The 17956-nt window shown below is 46.3% G+C and overlaps 1 protein-coding gene and 1 long non-coding RNA gene across 7 annotated transcripts in view; one reads left to right on the plus strand and one right to left on the minus strand.

The window, feature by feature from the left end:
- The window catches only part of LOC139765102 (protein Wnt-2b-A-like), a 54448-nt gene extending 44281 nt beyond the window's left edge, over positions 1-10167 (minus strand). Inside the window, exons 1-2 of one of the 5 annotated variants that reach the window (XM_071692278.1) lie at positions 10099-10167; positions 1343-1724 (exon numbers count right to left, since the gene is read on the minus strand). In XM_071692278.1, coding sequence (XP_071548379.1) covers positions 1343-1437 — 95 coding nt within the window. In that variant the 5' untranslated portion in view covers positions 1438-1724; positions 10099-10167. Of the gene's footprint in view, positions 1-1342; positions 3931-10054 lie in introns of those variants that run through there. The other 4 variants (XM_071692275.1, XM_071692274.1, XM_071692276.1 and 1 more) reach the window with 4 other exon arrangements.
- Positions 1-17956, plus strand: part of LOC139765103 (uncharacterized) — a 67751-nt gene that overhangs the window by 48783 nt on the left and 1012 nt on the right. The window contains exon 4 of one of the 2 annotated variants that reach the window (XR_011716571.1): positions 15174-15428. The exons of the other annotated variant lie outside the window; for it this stretch is intronic. This is a non-coding gene — a long non-coding RNA (uncharacterized lncRNA). The remainder of the gene's footprint in view (positions 1-15173; positions 15429-17956) is intronic. 2 annotated transcript variants of the gene reach the window in all.

The raw sequence follows: 17956 nt of genomic DNA on the forward strand, positions 1-17956 counted from the left end.
TCCCTCCCGCTACCACCCCACCAACACTCCACCACCCCACCAACACCCCCAACCACCCCACCACCACCCCCAACCACCCCAGCGCTACCCCCAGCGACCCCACCACCCCAGCGCTACCCCCAGCATAGGAAGACTGGTCTCATTTGCTCTCAACATGCCCCTCGCCCCCCCAACACCGTCGTTCCCCTGGACCGCCTCCTCCACCCCTGCCGTGCGTCCTCCTCCTCCTCGTAGAGATCATCCACAACTTGCTACAACATTCTTGCACGCACAACCACAACAACAACAACAAGGCTCGCGATCCTCCGCCGTGGTCAGGACCTCCCAACATTCCTCCTCACACACCGGCTACCACGACGTTCCTGCCATCCTCCTCCGTCGACATCATCAACAAACATCAACATTCCAGGTCCTTCTGTCTTTCATAGTCTTACATGTTCCAGTTCACTTCCCCACCCGTCCCCAGCGGGCAGACGTAGCGCGGTGCCACTACATGCCTAGCAAGACTTCCATCTTGTCCTCCTCTGGTCAGTGAGTCTCCTGTTCCTCGCAACATAAGTGAGGGAGATGCTACACTGCCGCCTACCTTCTCCTGTTGTCGCTACGGTCGTGTTTAAAGACCTGCCATGTCCACCACCATCACCATCATCATCATGGTCATCGCCCCAACACCTGCTGGAGGTGGTGATGACGCCATCACCGACAACCCCGACCGCACTGACGCAACCCGCCACCACACTCTCTTGACCACTCCCCTGAACCACCTCACCCAGGAGTACAGACAACCACCACCACTTCCACCACATCAACAGTGGCTCTCATCACCACCACATCAACAGTGGCTCTCATCACCACCACATCACCAACAACAGTGGCTCTCATCACCACCACATCACCAACAACAGTGGCTCTCATCACGACCACTACGGACTAGCACCACCATCACCCACGAGCACCACCACCATCATATAAAGCAATAAACTATTTACCACCACCATCATAACCACGCCATCATTACCACCACAACCATTACGTCCACACCCTGCACCACCACAACCATTAGCAAACGCCGTCGCGGTCATTTGAATCCCAACACTCATCATTATCACCATTAACAGCGGCCTGTGTGTGTGTGTGTGTGTGTGTGTGTACTACCAGTACTTATGCCATGATGGCAGGGCAAGAGAGGCTACCTACCTAGCTGCCTACCTACAAACGCTCACAAAATTATGCCATGAGTAAGGATAAGCGCGTGGAGCTTGCCATGAGAGAGAGAGAGAGAGAGAGAGAGAGAGAGAGAGAGAGAGAGAGAGAGAGAGAGAGAGAGAGAGGCGGTACTCACCACCAGGTAGCGTGTGCGGGGTGTAGGGAGAGGAGCAGCAAGGCCAGCACCTGCAGGACGGCCAGACCTGCCGCCCTAGCCTCCCACCACCACATGATGCCGTCCGCCTTACATGCCGCGACTTATCCTCCTCAGCGTCCACTTGAGCCAGGCTCCCGGACGCCCTCAGAGGGCCTCGCTCCTCCCACACTCATGTCCGAGAGCCACGGAAATGCTGGCCAGCAGAGGATCGGGCGCTGGGGAGCTGGACGGGCGCTGGGGACCTGGGCGGCCTCCTTAAGGGTTGACGGGATCGTCTTGAGCTACGTCAGGTCTTGCCCTCCTCGTCTGCAGCCTCTTACGGTCTCTTCCTCTTCTTGAGTCCAAGAGACATTCCAAAACCCTGGCAGAAGATCTGGATGAGCTGGAAGATTATGATTTTCCCGGGGCACTGTTTGGAGAGGATATATTCGGTTTTAGAAGCCCAGAGAGGGCGCTACACCAGCACACATCATGACCTTAACTCACTCACTCTCGACTAAACACACACTTTGCGACGTGCACTGTACAGACAGGTCCTCGGGGGCGGTCGGTGAGGACGCTTCCGCACCGCGTTACACCTTCGCCTCACCTGGAAGCATACTGGAGGAGTGTAGCCTGTGTCCGTAGGACGTCTGGGAGTAGCCACCACACCCACACACACACACACACACACACACACACACACACACACCTGCTCGTAACGACGCACTTTTCCGACACATTCATCCTTGCCGACAACACCTTCTAGCCAACCGGCGTGAAATATCCACACTTGGACGCCCCTGACACGCCGTAGTCCGCCACGGTACCGCAAATAATTGGCGCTCGAAGTGCGGCCGACCGCAAGGAGATGACGCCCCCGATCCGGCCACTTAATTGAGCCTAATGTGTACCGTTGCTCATCACTGTCGGAGCCGCGTGTGCGACCGTGCGGGCAGGCCAAGGGTACCACCTGAGCATGACCGTATTATCTCAGCGCCCGCTGACCGCACCTTAACCCCGCTCAGTCACTGCCCTCCAACTTGACGTACGACCCTTACTCTCACGTACGACCCCCAATTTAACGTAGGACCCCCATTCAAACCTACTGTTCCTTCCCTCACTTACGACCGACCCACTCACTCACTCCTCCCACCTTCACTCATTACCCACACCTTTACCCACTACCCCTCACTCTTCTGACCATCCCATCCCTCCCTCACTCACCACCTCCTCCCTCACTCATCACCCCCGCTCTCACTCACTCCTCCTGCTCACTCAGTACCCCCCGCCATTACTCCCTACCTCCGCACTCTCTCACCATCCTCGCCACCATCTCTGTCTACCACCATCAACACCCGCCATCCACCCTCGCATCATCAGGTCCCCTGCGACTCAGACGTATACAAATTTCAGACCACGGGCGCGACAATGACCTTTATGATTTAGTATATGTCTCGTCTCCATGAAAAATATATTTTCTTTACCTTTGAGCCACTCCTAGAGAGGAGCAGCAGCATGCCAAGACCAAGCTGTCAGGCAGCCCTAACCCGGAGCACGAGGATCCGCCTTTACTGCCACCACCACCACCACCACCACCAGCATCACTGAGCCCTCCAGCGCCCAGCTGCTTGCCACAGTAATGGACCTCCTCAGACCAGCTCATCTGTTAGCTTTTGTTTCGTTCTGTTTTACGGGATAATGACCAGCTTGGCTAGTCTCATCATACCGTCCCTCGGCTCATTATGCGTGGGTATGAAAAGATGATTTATCATGAAGAGATTTGTAAGTGTTATGATACGTTGAGCAGGTCCTGACCGGCCTGGAGCTCCCCAAGGAGGCTATCATGAGCCGCTGCTGTTTTGACATCAACAAACGCGATCACAACCCGAGTGACAGGAAAATGCAAATGAACGACCAACCTCTCCACAATTCAAGATTATTTAAGCTTTCTGTTTTTGCCTTTCCAGCCAGGGTTCCTTTTTGTATTGGAAGCCGGGCATCCGCATATGATAATTGCTATCCTGTGGTTTTTGCCTCCACGTGTACCGCTCATGCAACCTGTTCAATTATGTATGACTTATTGAGCATTGCGAGTGTTGCTCTGGGTTTCACCAGTCTTCACCCCCTACCAGAACATTATGGACGCCTGGACCTTATTCCCGTTGGCTGTAAGACACAAGATTCCCGGGTAAAGTTAATCACTGTGTTTGGCTTCCGGTGTGCGGATCTTGCTCCGTAATTTAATTGGAGTTCAAATACTTTGGTCGAACCAGTGGTCAAAGGGTTATCAACAACCCTGGAACCATTTCAACCCCTTCAGCAACCAGCCGAGTGTAGTGGACATTAAGGACGTTTAAAACAATACATTGACCACCAACATATTCTGCCTTCATTTCCTACCATACTCTGTCTTCATTCCCTGAACGTCTCATACTCGGCCTCTCCAATAACTCGTTAAGTATGATGACACAATCTATTCAGTATGCTGACGTAGCCACACAAATACGATGACGTAAGTCCTTGACGTGAGCTCTTAAGTACGATAACTGAACCTTGAATACATCGACTCGTGTGAGGGGAAGGAGGAGAAAGAATCCAGAGAGAGAGAGAGAGAGAGAGAGAGAGAGAGAGAGAGAGAGAGAGAGAGAGAGAGAGAGAGAGAGAGATGGTGTGAGGTAGGAGAGGAGGTGAGGAAGACAAGGTACTAAAAATTATAATGAAAATTGAGACTTGCTAAAAAGATTTACCGGCAAGGTAATATGAACGTTGAGTATAGACAGGAAGAGACTTGAAGTTCAGGGCAAACGAGATACATTTACTGGCCTTATTACAAGGTAGAGACACGACGTAATGGAGTCATAAAGGTGTAGAGTGCCTCGTCTTAGGTTCGTAAGTTGGGTCAGTTTGAGTTTGGTTCGTAAAAGAATCTAACGTTTATGGATTTCCCAGATTTGAGGGTGGAGTTTCTAAGGTGTTAAGTGTCTGCTGAGAGTTTTGAGCGGTTAGGGGAAGAGTTGGATACTGACGAAACGTGTAGAAAGTCTTTGTAATGTATAAAGTTTCTGTGGAGGGTCTAAAGTGTTTTGGTAAGGTCTCATGTTTCTGAAGATGAAGGTTTCTGAAGACGTCTTTGTGGAGGAACTTTCGTATCTGTGGAAGGCATTTGAAAGTAACTGAGGAAGGTTCTTCTCTTCAAAGAAAGATGCTCATAGTTTGAGGAATGTGTGTATCTGTGTGTCGTCCACAATGTGTATGTCTGTCTGTCGTCCATAATGTGTATGTCTGGGTGTCGTCCATAATGTGTATGTCTGGGTGTCGTCCATAATGTATATGTCTGGGTGTCGTCCATAATGTGTATGTCTGAGTGTCGTCCGTAATGTGTAAGTCTGGGTGTCGTCCATAATGTGTATGTCTGGGTGTCGTCCATAATGTGTATGTCTGTGTGTCGTCCGTAATGTGTATGTTTGTGTCGTCTGTTTGCGTCATTTATGTCTGTGTACCACTTTTCTGTTCCTCCTGAGGCTGTATCTTCAAGATGGTCGGGAACCTTAATGTTATGTGGTTCACCTCTTGTCATACGGGTCAGTAAAGGTCCTTTCTGAATCCTCTGAACCTTTATCCACGAAGATGTTGCTTCGTCTCTTTTCCAAAGCTTCAGAACACCTTAGAGCATTCAAGAAGAAGTCATCGTGTCACGTTCATAAAATTACTTAATCGTCAACAGTTTTGTTACTTCTAATTCTTTTTGGGTTTGGTTATTACCTTAGAATGTGATCATTCCCACACTCGCGAGGTAGCGTCAGGAACGGACGAATAGTGATTTCCCTTGCACTCATCCACTACACTCTGGCTGTTATGTATAGAATACCAAATCCAGAGCTTACTGTCCACAGCCAAGCCCCGCAGACTATTCCATAGTTTACCTAAACCGCTTCTTATTTTCTGGTTCACCCGGTGATAGTAAGTCGTTCCCTGTATACCATAATACCCCAATCTTTTTGTTCAAAGCGCGCTTCTTCGCCCTCTGCAACGTTCAGACCCGATGCCTCAAAGTTTTCTTTCCTCCATCCTTGCAGCCTCACCTTCGGTTCGCCTCCTGGTCGTTTCCTCTGTTTGTGACACATAGATCCACTACGTTAGTCTCTACACTTGTCCTCTCAATTTGGCTATGCCGTCTCAACAGGCCCTTATCGGCTCTCTTAGACCACACTCGCTACCGCACTTCGCTGTGACACAACCATTTCTGGCACGATCAGGCCGACTCACGCTATGTCCTCCTCAAAAATTACCCTTATCCTTCATAATCCATAGTTTCATTTGGTTTCAACCCGCGCCCGGCTCCACCTATCCTCTCTCCTGTTGTGTCTGTACAAAAAGTATTTTTCTGATCCCACTCAACTTCACCAATTCTTCGACACGTCATTTTCTCCTTGTCTTCAAGTGCCGCTGATTTTCACCCTCACCTCCACCAAGAAATGATGAGAAACTCCACCTACCGCTCCTCTCACTCATAACTAACGCTGTGTCCCTTGCACGCCTATTGACCAACACAATGCACTAACGCCCCTTGATCCTTGACCCACCCACCCATCCACACACGTATATTAATATCCTCTTTTCTCACACGTTGTCCTCCGTGCATCCATCCTCCTGTCAGCACATAACGAGCATGTTCCTGTATACACCAGTGAGCCGATGCCCCACAGTTATACACACACATGCCACATGCCCCAGTCTTACCTTCAGATCCCATAGTACGATGACTTGATTCTTTACAGAGAAAATACCAAAACATTCGCAGCACATCTCACTCCTAAATCCACTCATGCCGATTATAGTCTCTCTAGGACACAGTAGATACGAGTGTGTGTGTGTATATATATATATATATATATATATATATATATATATATATATATATATATATATATATATATATGATTAGGAACAATGGAAAGTATCGAGCATAAACCTTTGACCATTAAGAAGCCAGCGTAGCGTGCAAGAGAAAGTGACTCACATCAAGCCGGGCAAAATTTATTAAATAAACTGGTATTAAGTTGATGTGTGGGTGGTGGTCAACCCAGGGCAGATGGCGTGTATCATTATCATTTATTATTATCATTCATTATTGTTGATTTATCTTTATTATTATTATCATTATTGTTAGTGGTAGTAGTAGTAATAGTAGTAGTAGTAGTAGTAGTATATTCTGGGACATTTTACCGTCGACTGAGATATACAAATGATAAGGAACATTCACTAGCTGCAACGCGATGGAAGGACGAGAGCAACAGAACATGTGATAACATGACTATATATGATATTGATCTTGAGAGATCAATGCCAGGACGATTCTGTCATACAGATGGGCAGGTCTGAGCAACAAAACACAACATGCCATAGACTAATGATCCTTCCATCGTTGTATCAACGCGACTCCTCCATATTCATAAGCACGTCCACCCCCTTATATCATCGTACGTTTATTTTTTTTCCACTGCTTCTGGTTCTTTATATTACATTTTGCTTGACCAAAGAAGATTAAGAAATTTGGCCACAGGTAGACTTGCAGTCTTCCTTGCTTGAACACCAGAATCCTGGTAGTGTGTAGGTACATACTTGTCTCCCTGCCTGAGCATCATCTTGCTGGGCCAGGCCGTATGCCAACTCCACCCACTAATGTCGAGTTATGGCACATGCAAAAGCGAGAAAAGGATCATTTCGACTTGTGTTTGAACCAGCTTGATAGAGTAACAATGTTGTGATATCGCTACGAAACTTAGGAAAACTAACAAATTGTGCCCTTGTCTGTTCGATCGTGCCCAGGGCTGCCATAGCTCTCTCGCACCACAAATAAACCCCAACCGTTCAGTCGTCCAGCGACTCACTTCCGTTATTTTTCCCTCTTCAGACCTTACGTATTGCCGGCACAACGTCCCCGCTCAGTGCTAATGTTTCCAGAAATATATATAACCCCACCAGAAGCCTATTTCTGTTGTACCAGGAAAGTAGTTGAATTATAATGATAGATGTGTATGGGGGTTGGTTGAAACTGGGTCGGGTAACTCGTACACAATACACTCAGCTGTGTCTCCAGAGATACTCACGCGCGTCGTGTAAGTGCCTCTTTACCCACCTCACACCACACATACACACTGCTTCTTCTCGCAACACCACACACGCACCCACACACTGCTCCACCTCACAACACACGCACCCACACACTGCTCCACCTCATAACACACGCACCCACACACTGCTTCACCTCATAACACACGCACCCACACACTGCTCCACCTCATAACACACGCACCCACAACTGCTCCACCTCATCACACACACACACACTGCTCCACACAAGACCCGGAGAATTTGTTTTCTAGAATAAGAATAAATAAAAAGTCGCCGCTTTTTCAATAATAACATCCCACGTCGAGTTAGGATATGTGATCACGTACGACGTCACTCAAGAGACCAGGTCAGACTTCAGTGTGACGGCCACGATCGTCATATCCTTATAGGACTCGAGTATGAGTCGGGGGACTTAATGGCTATGTTGACCAGAAGTTTGTCTGTCCGGACACTTGTGTCACCGTCAAGGAACGAAAAGAATTACAATCAGTCCAGGAACTTCTCACTGCAAAGGAGCCCATCATTCAACTGCTACTGATTGTAGCGCAGCCTTGAAGCTGCAGGAACCCTGTGAAAGGCGTCTTGGGGCTATGTAATCATTTTTTTTCATACACGTTTGCCATTTTCCGCGTTCACAAGATGGTGTCAGGAACAGAGGGAAAAATGGTCTCATTCGCTCACATGCATCCTCTAGCTGTCATGTGTAATGCACCGAAGCCAGTCTACATTCAGGCCCCACAAGCCAGTCCGTAGTATATATATATATATATATATATATATATATATATATATATATATATATATATATATATATATGTGTGTGTGTGTGTGTGTGTGTGTGTGTGTGTGTGTGTTTATAAACAGCTCAGGATCTAAGAGTCTTTGTGTTAACCAGTATCTCTTTCCAAGATCATGTGCAGCTCAAGACTGAGCTACTTACACTAGCAGGGAAATGACTGAGTACTTTGGAATGAGAAGTTCTGTATAGCCAACAGTACAGCCTCGCTATAGGTAACTTTTCACTCGCGGTGTAACCTCGTGCAGACAGAGTCAGATAACACTAATATACACATGAATGTGTACACATGTATATATGTATGTTTCCTCCTGCACTCTGCCTACAAGTGGAACACCAAATATATTTGAAGCGGCGTGGTATAAAGGAGGGCTGTGTGTTGTTTGGCATACAGGGGCCATGTACTGTGTGGTATACAGGGGGCTATGTACTGTGTGGTATACAGGGGGCTATGTACTGTGTGGTATACAGGGGGCTATGCACTGTGTGGTATACAGGGGGCTATGTACTGTGTGGTATACAGGGGGCTATGCACTGTGTAGTAAACAGGGGGCTATGCACTGTGTGGTATACAGGGGTCTATGTACGTACTGTCAGCGTGCTCAACCAGGGCTTATGACGTGCTCTGGGGAAACCACGGAAAGGTCAGCGGGGCTCGAGTGAGGACAAGGGTCTCTGGCGTCAGTGCATTATACATGACAGCGAGAGAACTGATGTGAGGGAATCAGTCTGGCCTGGTCGTGGCGCTACCTCCCTAACGCAAAAAACGATGAACAGGTATATATATATATATATATATATATATATATATATATATATATATATATATATATATGTATATATATATTATCTTCTGTCATTCTTAATCACCGTCTCCCGCGTTAGCGAAGTAGCGCAAGGAAACAGACGAATGAATGGCCCAACCCACCCACCTACACATGTATATACATAACCGCCCACATACGCACATACATGTACACTGGGGTTCCGCCTGCTTGTGGGTACAACTCTGATACAGGCGCCATGGTCGAGGCTGTATCATCGTCAGTTGACGGAAGTTATAGTACAGTGTAGTACAGAATAGTACAGTGTAGTACAGAATAGTACAGTGTAGTACAGTGTAGTGCAGAGTGGTGGGAGAACAAACTGGAGTTATGTAACCATGAGTTTTGGTGTTGTGTACAGATATGTACCTCTGCGAGCACATGTCTATATGTGAGTGGCTTACATATTCTTAGTTCATATGTAGTTTACCATTACAGATCTCACTCACATCTAACATAATACATTCGCTAACAAAAAAGATAGAATAGTGATAATGATAATAATAATAATAATAATAATAATAATAATAATTCTTTGGCTGTTGAAGACCCCGTAAAACTCATCATCATCTTACATAACCGCGTTATAATCATCACCTTCCTTGTATTATTCACAACAACAACACAAACTACAACTGTATTTTATGCGCATCGTGCAAAATATTTTTGGTCACTGTTCTCATCAGTTATTCATTTTTCAGTTCTACACTTTTACAGTAAAATCCACAATATTCACTTGTAGTCTCGGCCTGTTGTGTGTTTTTATTATATTTTGTGCTTATTATTTCCTGGTTATCAACGTATTTTCCTCATGTAACACATTGTACAGACCTTCCCTTGAGGAGCACATTGTACCGTAGTCTCCTTAAAGAGCACATTGTACAGTCGTTCTCTTGAGCACATTGTACAGTCGTTCTCTTGAGCACATTGTATCACATTCCCTTAGCAACTCACTGTACCGCTAGTGGACCAGCCGCACTGTACCGTCACGACCGTACCGGCACGCAGTTAGGGGTGTGGCGGGCGGGCGCGCGCTCTAGCGCTCACTTGAACACTAACAATGTCGGGGCTCACATCTCTCAACACGCCGACATTTCCAGAAATTTCTTACAATTAGCCTCAAGTGGCCCGGGGGCCATCGGGACCCTCTCGGTGGCGGCGTCTGATTGGCCAGCCGTTCCACTCAATCCCTCGCCGCTCATTGGCCGGGCCCGCAAGTGTGGCCTCCTATTGGCTGGCAGTTTGCCGCCGCCAACACCCCCCCGGATTTTTAACCTTCGCCGCTTGCGTTCGTAGTCGTGAATTTGATGCGAATTGATCAGGTTGTGTTGCGTGAACCGCTCCTACCTCTCATGTATTTAGGTTCATGTTGGAAGCTGGAGAGAAGCAGGTTTACGGTTATTTGTATCAGTTTTTTGTCATGTTGTTTTGATGTGGTGATCCAAGATGGCGGACCGTCTTTGTCTGTTAGTTCTTCAGGGAGGGAGGGAGAGCGGAGGCGCTGATGGTCTAAGAAGACATAGTTCCGCTACCGAGGGCTTCCAAGGCCTTCGTGAAGATAGTTTGCAGAGTAGATTAATTCATTCGTAGTTTGACGTCATCGTTGTTTCCCGTGTAGGCGCATACTTTCCCACATGCGTCCATAGTACATGGTAGTTCTACGTGTGCATGGTTTCCCTCATGCGTACACAGCGTGCGTAATTTCCCGTATACATTTTTCATGGAGATCGTTTCCTTTGTTCGCCGTCGTCCGTGTGTGCTCCTCCCGTGTGTTCCTCGCCGTGTTCGTAGTAACCTGGTGACGTGTTGTTTACATCCGGAGGTTTGGTGTACTTGTTGTCTGAGATTCACGTACTTTGCTCTACGTACACGTACTTTACCGTGTACTGATCCATCCGTTTGTCTCATCAACCGTGTCATCACTCCCCACCAGCGGTATAACAGGTAGACGTTTTCCTCCCGTATGCATACGGTGCTTCTTGATGGCATTTTGTCTGACGGTGATTCCCGTGTTCGTTCCCTCCCGTGTACGGTGGATACCAAACTAATTATTTCCCGTGTGTTACTGGTGCACGCTAGCTTCCGTGTGGGATGTCTGGCACATGTGTTCTCTTTCTTCAGGATGGTTATTGTACGTCTGCACGTCTACCTCGTCCCTGTACACTTGTATGTCTGCACGTCTACCTCGTCCCTGTACACTTGTACATCTGCACGTCTACCTCGTCCCTGTACACTTGTACGTCTGCACGTCTACCTCGTCCCTGTACACTTGTACATCTGCACGTCTACCTCGTCCCTGTACACTTGTACGTCTGCACGTCTACCTCGTCCCTGTACACTTGTACGTCTGCACGTCTACCTCGTCCCTGTACACTTGGTGGTTGTGAAGACGTTCAAGAAAGTTCTACAACATCTTTATTAAGTTGTAAAGTTTTTCTTAAGTTTCCTGAGTTCATTGATCTTCAGACTGGTGCCTGTGTTCTCTCGCTGGTATACCAACGTATGTTGTATGTTTTGTTGTAACACTGTATGTTGCATTTTATGTTGTATCACTGTATGTTGTATGTTCTGTTGGAACACTGTATATTGTATGTTCTGTTGGAACACTGTATGTTGTATATGTTCAATTGGAACACTGTATCTTGTATGTTCTGTTTTTCTAATATTGTATGTTCAGTTGTTCTAACACTCTATGGTGTATTTTCTGCTGTTTTGGTAATGTATGCTGTATGTTATTGGTTGTCACACCTTATGTTGTGTGGTTGTCACACCTTATGTTATTACAACACTGTACGTTTAAATATACATCCCAATCCCAAGTCCCTGTCCCACACAGATTCCTACATATCATTACACATGGCAGTGCAGTCGTATCGAATCCCATTCACGTTCCTCTTCATCTACAGTAATTCAGTTTCATCCTCCATGTATCACACGTACAGACTTTGTGATATTGTTTATGTTCTCACGTATGTTGAGGAAACCCACCCCATGTTTTACCTCCCTTGCATCACATCCAGGTGAGGGTGGGGTGAGGGGTGGTCCTGTCAACCTGGTGAGTCATTCATATAGATGAAGAAGAGCAGTGGTCCCAGGGCTGGCCCACTCCCCTGCTGACAACACCCCATTTCCAAAGAGCTCTCTGGCATGCGTCCTTTGTACCCTCCTTCCAGTGATGTCATTTTTTTATCCATCGAACGACTCTCATCCACATTCCCTCTCATGCGTGTGTGTGTGTGTATGTGTGTGTGTGTGTGTGTGTGTGTGTGTGTGTGTGTGTGTGTGTGTGTGTGGTATCCTGGTGGAGGTGGGCAGGAGGGTCTGTTATTCTGGTAGTGGTGGGCAGGAGGGTCTGTTATTCTGGTAGTAGTGGGCAGGAGGGTCTGTTATCCTGGTAGTGGTGGGCAGGAGGGTCTGTTATCCTGGTAGTGGTGGGCAGGAGGGGGTGTTATCCTGGTAGTGGTGGGCAGGAGGGTCTGTCATCCTGGTAGTGGTAGGCAGGAGGGTCTGTCATCCTGGTGGAGGTAGGCAGGAGGGTCTGTCATCCTGGTGGAGGTAAACATGGGTTCATTCAGGAATGTAGACTAGCCAGGCCTCACACAGGAGCGCCCTCTTAGTCTCGCTGCTGCTGTGGTGATATGGTTGTATATCTTACGTTTCATCAAGGAGGAGACCTGAAGTGTTGCTTCACAAAATGTTTTCTTTGCTACAGTAAGTTTTGAGAGTATAGGAAGATGTTATAGAAGTTTCACTCCGTCGTGATGGCTGGAAATGATGTTCCCTCTAGTGTGTATATGATCGCCTCTACAGAAAACGTCATCTGTTGTATTCACCAACGCCCGTCCTGTTGGCTCTGTTTGTAGCTCCTGTTGTCTGGTCGCATCCTCATCCAGTGGATAGAATCATCCTGACGATGATCTTGTTCCCTTTACCACACAGATATATCGTCCAGGTGGCAGGAGAGTCTGAAGCGACGAGAGGTTCCTCACCCTTTCCCAGGATGTGTGGATGTGTGTCTGTTCTCCTTGTGATCGGATCAGCAGAGGGTTGACGGAGCCCTCCCGGGGAGTAGGGCGGCTCCTTTGTCCTCTAGGCTGCCTCTCCCAGGCTGTGGACGACGACTCCCGCAGTTGTGGGTCTCATGTACACCATCTTGATCACGCCTGGGGGCTGGAGAGGAGCTGCTCGTCCCAATATTTGCAGAAGATTTATGTTTCCTCATTTAGTGGGATGTGATATGGTCTAGATCTCATCAAGGAGTAGGGAGAAGCACCTGAGAGTCAAGGGATTACTATCCTGGAGAGAGAGAGAGAGAGAGAGAGAGAGAGAGAGAGAGAGAGAGAGAGAGAGAGAGAGAGAGAGAGAGAGAGAGCGAGAGAGAGAGAGAGAGAGAACGTCCCACAGTCTGTCCTTCTGTGGTTGGGCTCCTCGGTCCCGGTGTGGATTCATGACGGCTGCGCGGTTAGCCAGTACTTCAGTGACTGTTAAGTGTCTTTCCTTTGACCCAGGTAGACGTCTTTTTGTTCTGCCGTTGGATCTCAGTCCGCAAACATATGATCCTGTTTTACCACACGTTACTCGCACTACTCCGTCGTGATTTTACATTCTTATGCGGTGAGTCGTACGCGCTGGTCCTACCTATTGGCTAAAATGTTGTCGTAAGCTTTCGTAAGATGATTCTCATCTGTTAAAGACGATAAATGTGACATCAGTTCAAGTGTAACACGTTTATAGAACAGCTTGATTATATATTCTTCATGAGGCTAGCGAGGTAGCGGTAAGAACAGAGGACTGAGCCTTTGAGGGAATATCCTCACTTGGTCCCCTTTTCTGTTCCTTCTGTGTCTGTGTCAGGTGAGAAGACGTAATGATGGTTATGAAAAAGATGAACAGAAACTTTATGTTCAGCCATATAGAAGAGAATAATGTTCAGCCATACAGAGAAGAACAATGTTCAGCCATACAGAAGAGAACAATGCTTGTATGAAACTAACGCAAGACATGCAAGCCCTTCACACCGCGGTAAATTCGGTACGCATTGTATACTGCAACACGTCATCATCTCCATACGTTGTAGTGAATATAAAAAGGGAAAGGAGAATAATGCGTAAGAGTGAACAGCGTATATCCGCAGGCGGGAGTAGCGCTACCAGACAACACCGAGTTGGTAAATTGGCGCCCTAACTCGTGAAGGAGGGTAAGATCTCTGAACAAATAGTTAATTTACGTCGGGCTGGCCTTTGATCTGGACAAGAGGAGCCACTCACCCGCCCTCCACCATACATCCGCCGGGAAGGACCCTCAAAGTACGACTCCTCCCCGTGTTGACAAACTAGACCTCTCTCACGTCAATCTGCTCCGCGCTCTTTTGTTTCATTGTTGACATCAAGGCAACGTTCATCCATCGTAGGGTAAAGCCTCGCTTTTCGTCCGTATTTATATCATCTACATCGATGGGAGGAGGAGGAGGAGGGGAGGAGGACTCTGTTTTCATTATATATATTTTTTTTCTACAGAAAATGTTTAAATTTTGTCGTAGAAAAATAATGGTAAGGCCGCGCCTGACGGGCCTTCCTACCCCCGGGGAGCCTCACTGAGTAACCTCCCCGGGCCCACGCGCCCGCCCCGCCGCTCCGCCCCGCCCACAGCGCCAGCTGAAAGCAGCCACTCAGGGACTGCTCTGAATACAAGCCTGATTGTAATTGGCGGCATTACGTCCCGACGACATTAATTGGCAGTTTGATCTTCAGTAAACTATATCCTCTCATCTACTTGGTTTAAACCATTGAGCTGAGCTCCTGCACGCTTATTGAGCGCCGGTCGCTTTGATGGCTGTTCACTTACGCCGTTTTTGCAGCGAAAAGTGCATTCAAGTGGACTTTCCCCCGTTTGATTGATGTTAATCTCGCCGCCGACCCTTATGAATTGGCCTAATGGGAATACTCCCTGGCGATGGACATTTCCCCGGGAATATATTAAAGACGCGGAGTAATTCATTCTTTTTCATTCTTGTTTATAACTTTTTTCTTAATATTAATTGTCAGGTACGTGTCACTTGAGTTCTTTTTTTCAGACGGCCTGAAAAGTTTTTTGGAGATGAGGATAAGTGAGTTGTTGGAGTCCAGAGATGCGGACCCACGTCCCTGGAGAGGCTGTCGCTCTCCTCCTTGCGTTACTGAGGAATACCCACCTCACGAGGACACCTACCACGGAAACAGCAAGAACGACTCGCACACAAAGATGATATATTGCAGGAGGGAGGATGACCATGGATGATAGAGAAAGGAATAAGATGATAGTCAAAGACGACGTAGAAACTGATAAAAGGGTAAGAGAAACGAACATATTGATAAGGAACGGATACAAAATGTTAGTAGGTTACGATAACGAACTGTTCATGCTTGAATGTAATTGGATTTTTTAAAAAAAACTCTTGAATTCTACTGACCAGTGTATTCTAAAGGTGTACGACCCTTGAACATGACGGCACGACTAATTAACACAGTCTTACGACACTTGAAGAAGACGGTATGACCCTTAAGCCGACAGCCCGAGCTTCAGCTGGGTACAAGGATCGTAGTGAAGCATCGAGTCGCACGTTGTTAGGAAACTGTTCACAACATAACATCTGATGCTCAACACTTGGAGATGTGATCACAGTTCTCGAATCGTCGTACCCAAGGGTTGTGCGTTTTGTTCAAGGGTTGCCACCGTTGCATTCAAGCGTCGTTATGCCCTACTCAAGGGTCGTACTGCTGAAGAGTCGCACTGACATATTAAAGGGTTTTACCGTCGTACTCATAAGGTCGTACTGAACAGTCGTACTGTCGTATTCAAGGGTCGTACTGTCGTGTTCAGGGGGTTATGTAATAGGAAGATGTTGACTTCAAACTTGTTTCTAGTAAAGTGAACACGGAAAGCAGCCACTTGATCACGAGTGTGAGATTCTTATATAGTCTGACCATAAATAGCGATGATTAATGTCTTCTATATTACTCTGGTCTTTGATCGTAGGTTATTATCAAGAGAATTTGCCTCTCTAACGAAAAAAACTCAAAAAGAAAAAATCGTTAAATCATATTCTGATTACCCTTCAGTTGGTAGAATAATGTCTTTTACTTTTGACTGATTATACGTTTTTCTTGACTAAAACATTTTGGTTCTACAGACTTGTCGTTTGCTTCAAATATTATAGACATTCACTCTGGTTTGATATGTTTTTCGTTGTATAAAACCTCCTTTATAGTATACCATGGTTTACCTACGGTTACCTGTGGCCTTTGAATAATATGGCTTATGGTTCATAGTTTCTTATTTCGCCTTAGATGTTTTCGACTAAGTCTTGGTGTTATACGGTCGAGGTTGGAACTCTTATGTCAACTATGTGTAGGTTTAGCTTTAGCAGTGTTTGTGCTTTCTAGTTGAACATTGGGAATGAAGGTCAACAAGACTTTGTGAAACTCTTAACGTTACAAAAAATATGGTAGACAAAATGAATTGCTATGAGATCCTTTACATTCCAGACTTAAGCACCTGCAGATAATGTGGAGAAATTTACAATAATTGTACACGGTCGTCATTGTGTTAGTGGTGGCCAGGTTGTGGCTGTGTTATAGTTCATGTGTAGTAACGAGGAGTGCAGGTTGTGGATTAAAGATCTCAAAAATGTTAATTATTATATAAGATAGTGGGTACAAAGGTTGTAGGGAGATGTAAAGATGGTTGTTGATTTAGTGTATCATGGTACAAACTATATATATAAACAGTAAAAACAGATGTTAATTGCAGAGATCATATACGCCTACATAATACTGAAGCTTTCGAGATGGTGTGTTGAGAGAGTGGGTGTAGACGAGTGTGTAGCGGTACAGAAAAGTAAGAACAAAGACCCACTCCACAACCACCTGGAGCAGGAGACCTTCCACTTGTACACGTACACCAAGACCTGCCTTGTGTGTGTGTGTGTGTGCGTTGACGAGTTAGAAAGGTACACACAGGCAAATGTGTAAATAATGACATGGAAAGGAAAGATAGTCATCGATGGAAACAACGATAGAGTAATAAGGATATATATATATATATATATATATATATATATATATATATATATATATATATATATATATATATATGTGTGTGTGTGACAGGATTACGCCAACAAGTATATGAACATTTAAAGGATAGGTATTTACAGGATATATAGTGAAATGATGGAAGAGAAGTGAAAGAAATGGTCGAGGGAAAGATTATGCCCCATAACTCTACTGTCCAGACACTTCACATTTCACTTACATAAAGGAACAGTCGTGCTACCACTGGTGCATTCCCTAACCTGCTGTACAAAATATTGACTTGACTTTGTTTACATACAGTGTCAGAGCAAAATATTTTTTTTTCCACTGTATTTTTTTCCAAAAGTCCGCCTATCGTGTGTACTGTATCCTCAGGTATATGTACCTCCCCATCCATCTATGATTGTATGTACTCCATCTGTGCATATTGAATGTTCTACTCCATACATTGCTTCCCACTCTTCCCTGTACAGAGGATTTCAGCGTACACTACGAGGATTGATAAGGCCTTACTTAAGACGTTCAAGGCTCTTTCTCTTTCCTTCCTAAACAATCTGAAGCAAATAATCAAGCACCCAGCATGAAGTCAAACGTCAAGACATTTACTTTCTCACTATTTCAGCCATCTTTGGGTCCTCCAACCAGTCTCATCTCTGTCACTCCTGATTGAGCATGTCCACCTTGTATCTCCCACTCAAAGTGCCAACTCCGGCACTTTGGGAGAGCTTAGTGGTCATCTTTGCACGTTTCCTTTACTAACTTTCCTTAGAACAGGTACTACTTG

The sequence above is a fragment of the Panulirus ornatus genome, chromosome 52, assembly GCF_036320965.1.
Source record: "Panulirus ornatus isolate Po-2019 chromosome 52, ASM3632096v1, whole genome shotgun sequence".
In the NCBI taxonomy this organism is placed as follows: Eukaryota; Metazoa; Arthropoda; class Malacostraca; order Decapoda; family Palinuridae; genus Panulirus; species Panulirus ornatus.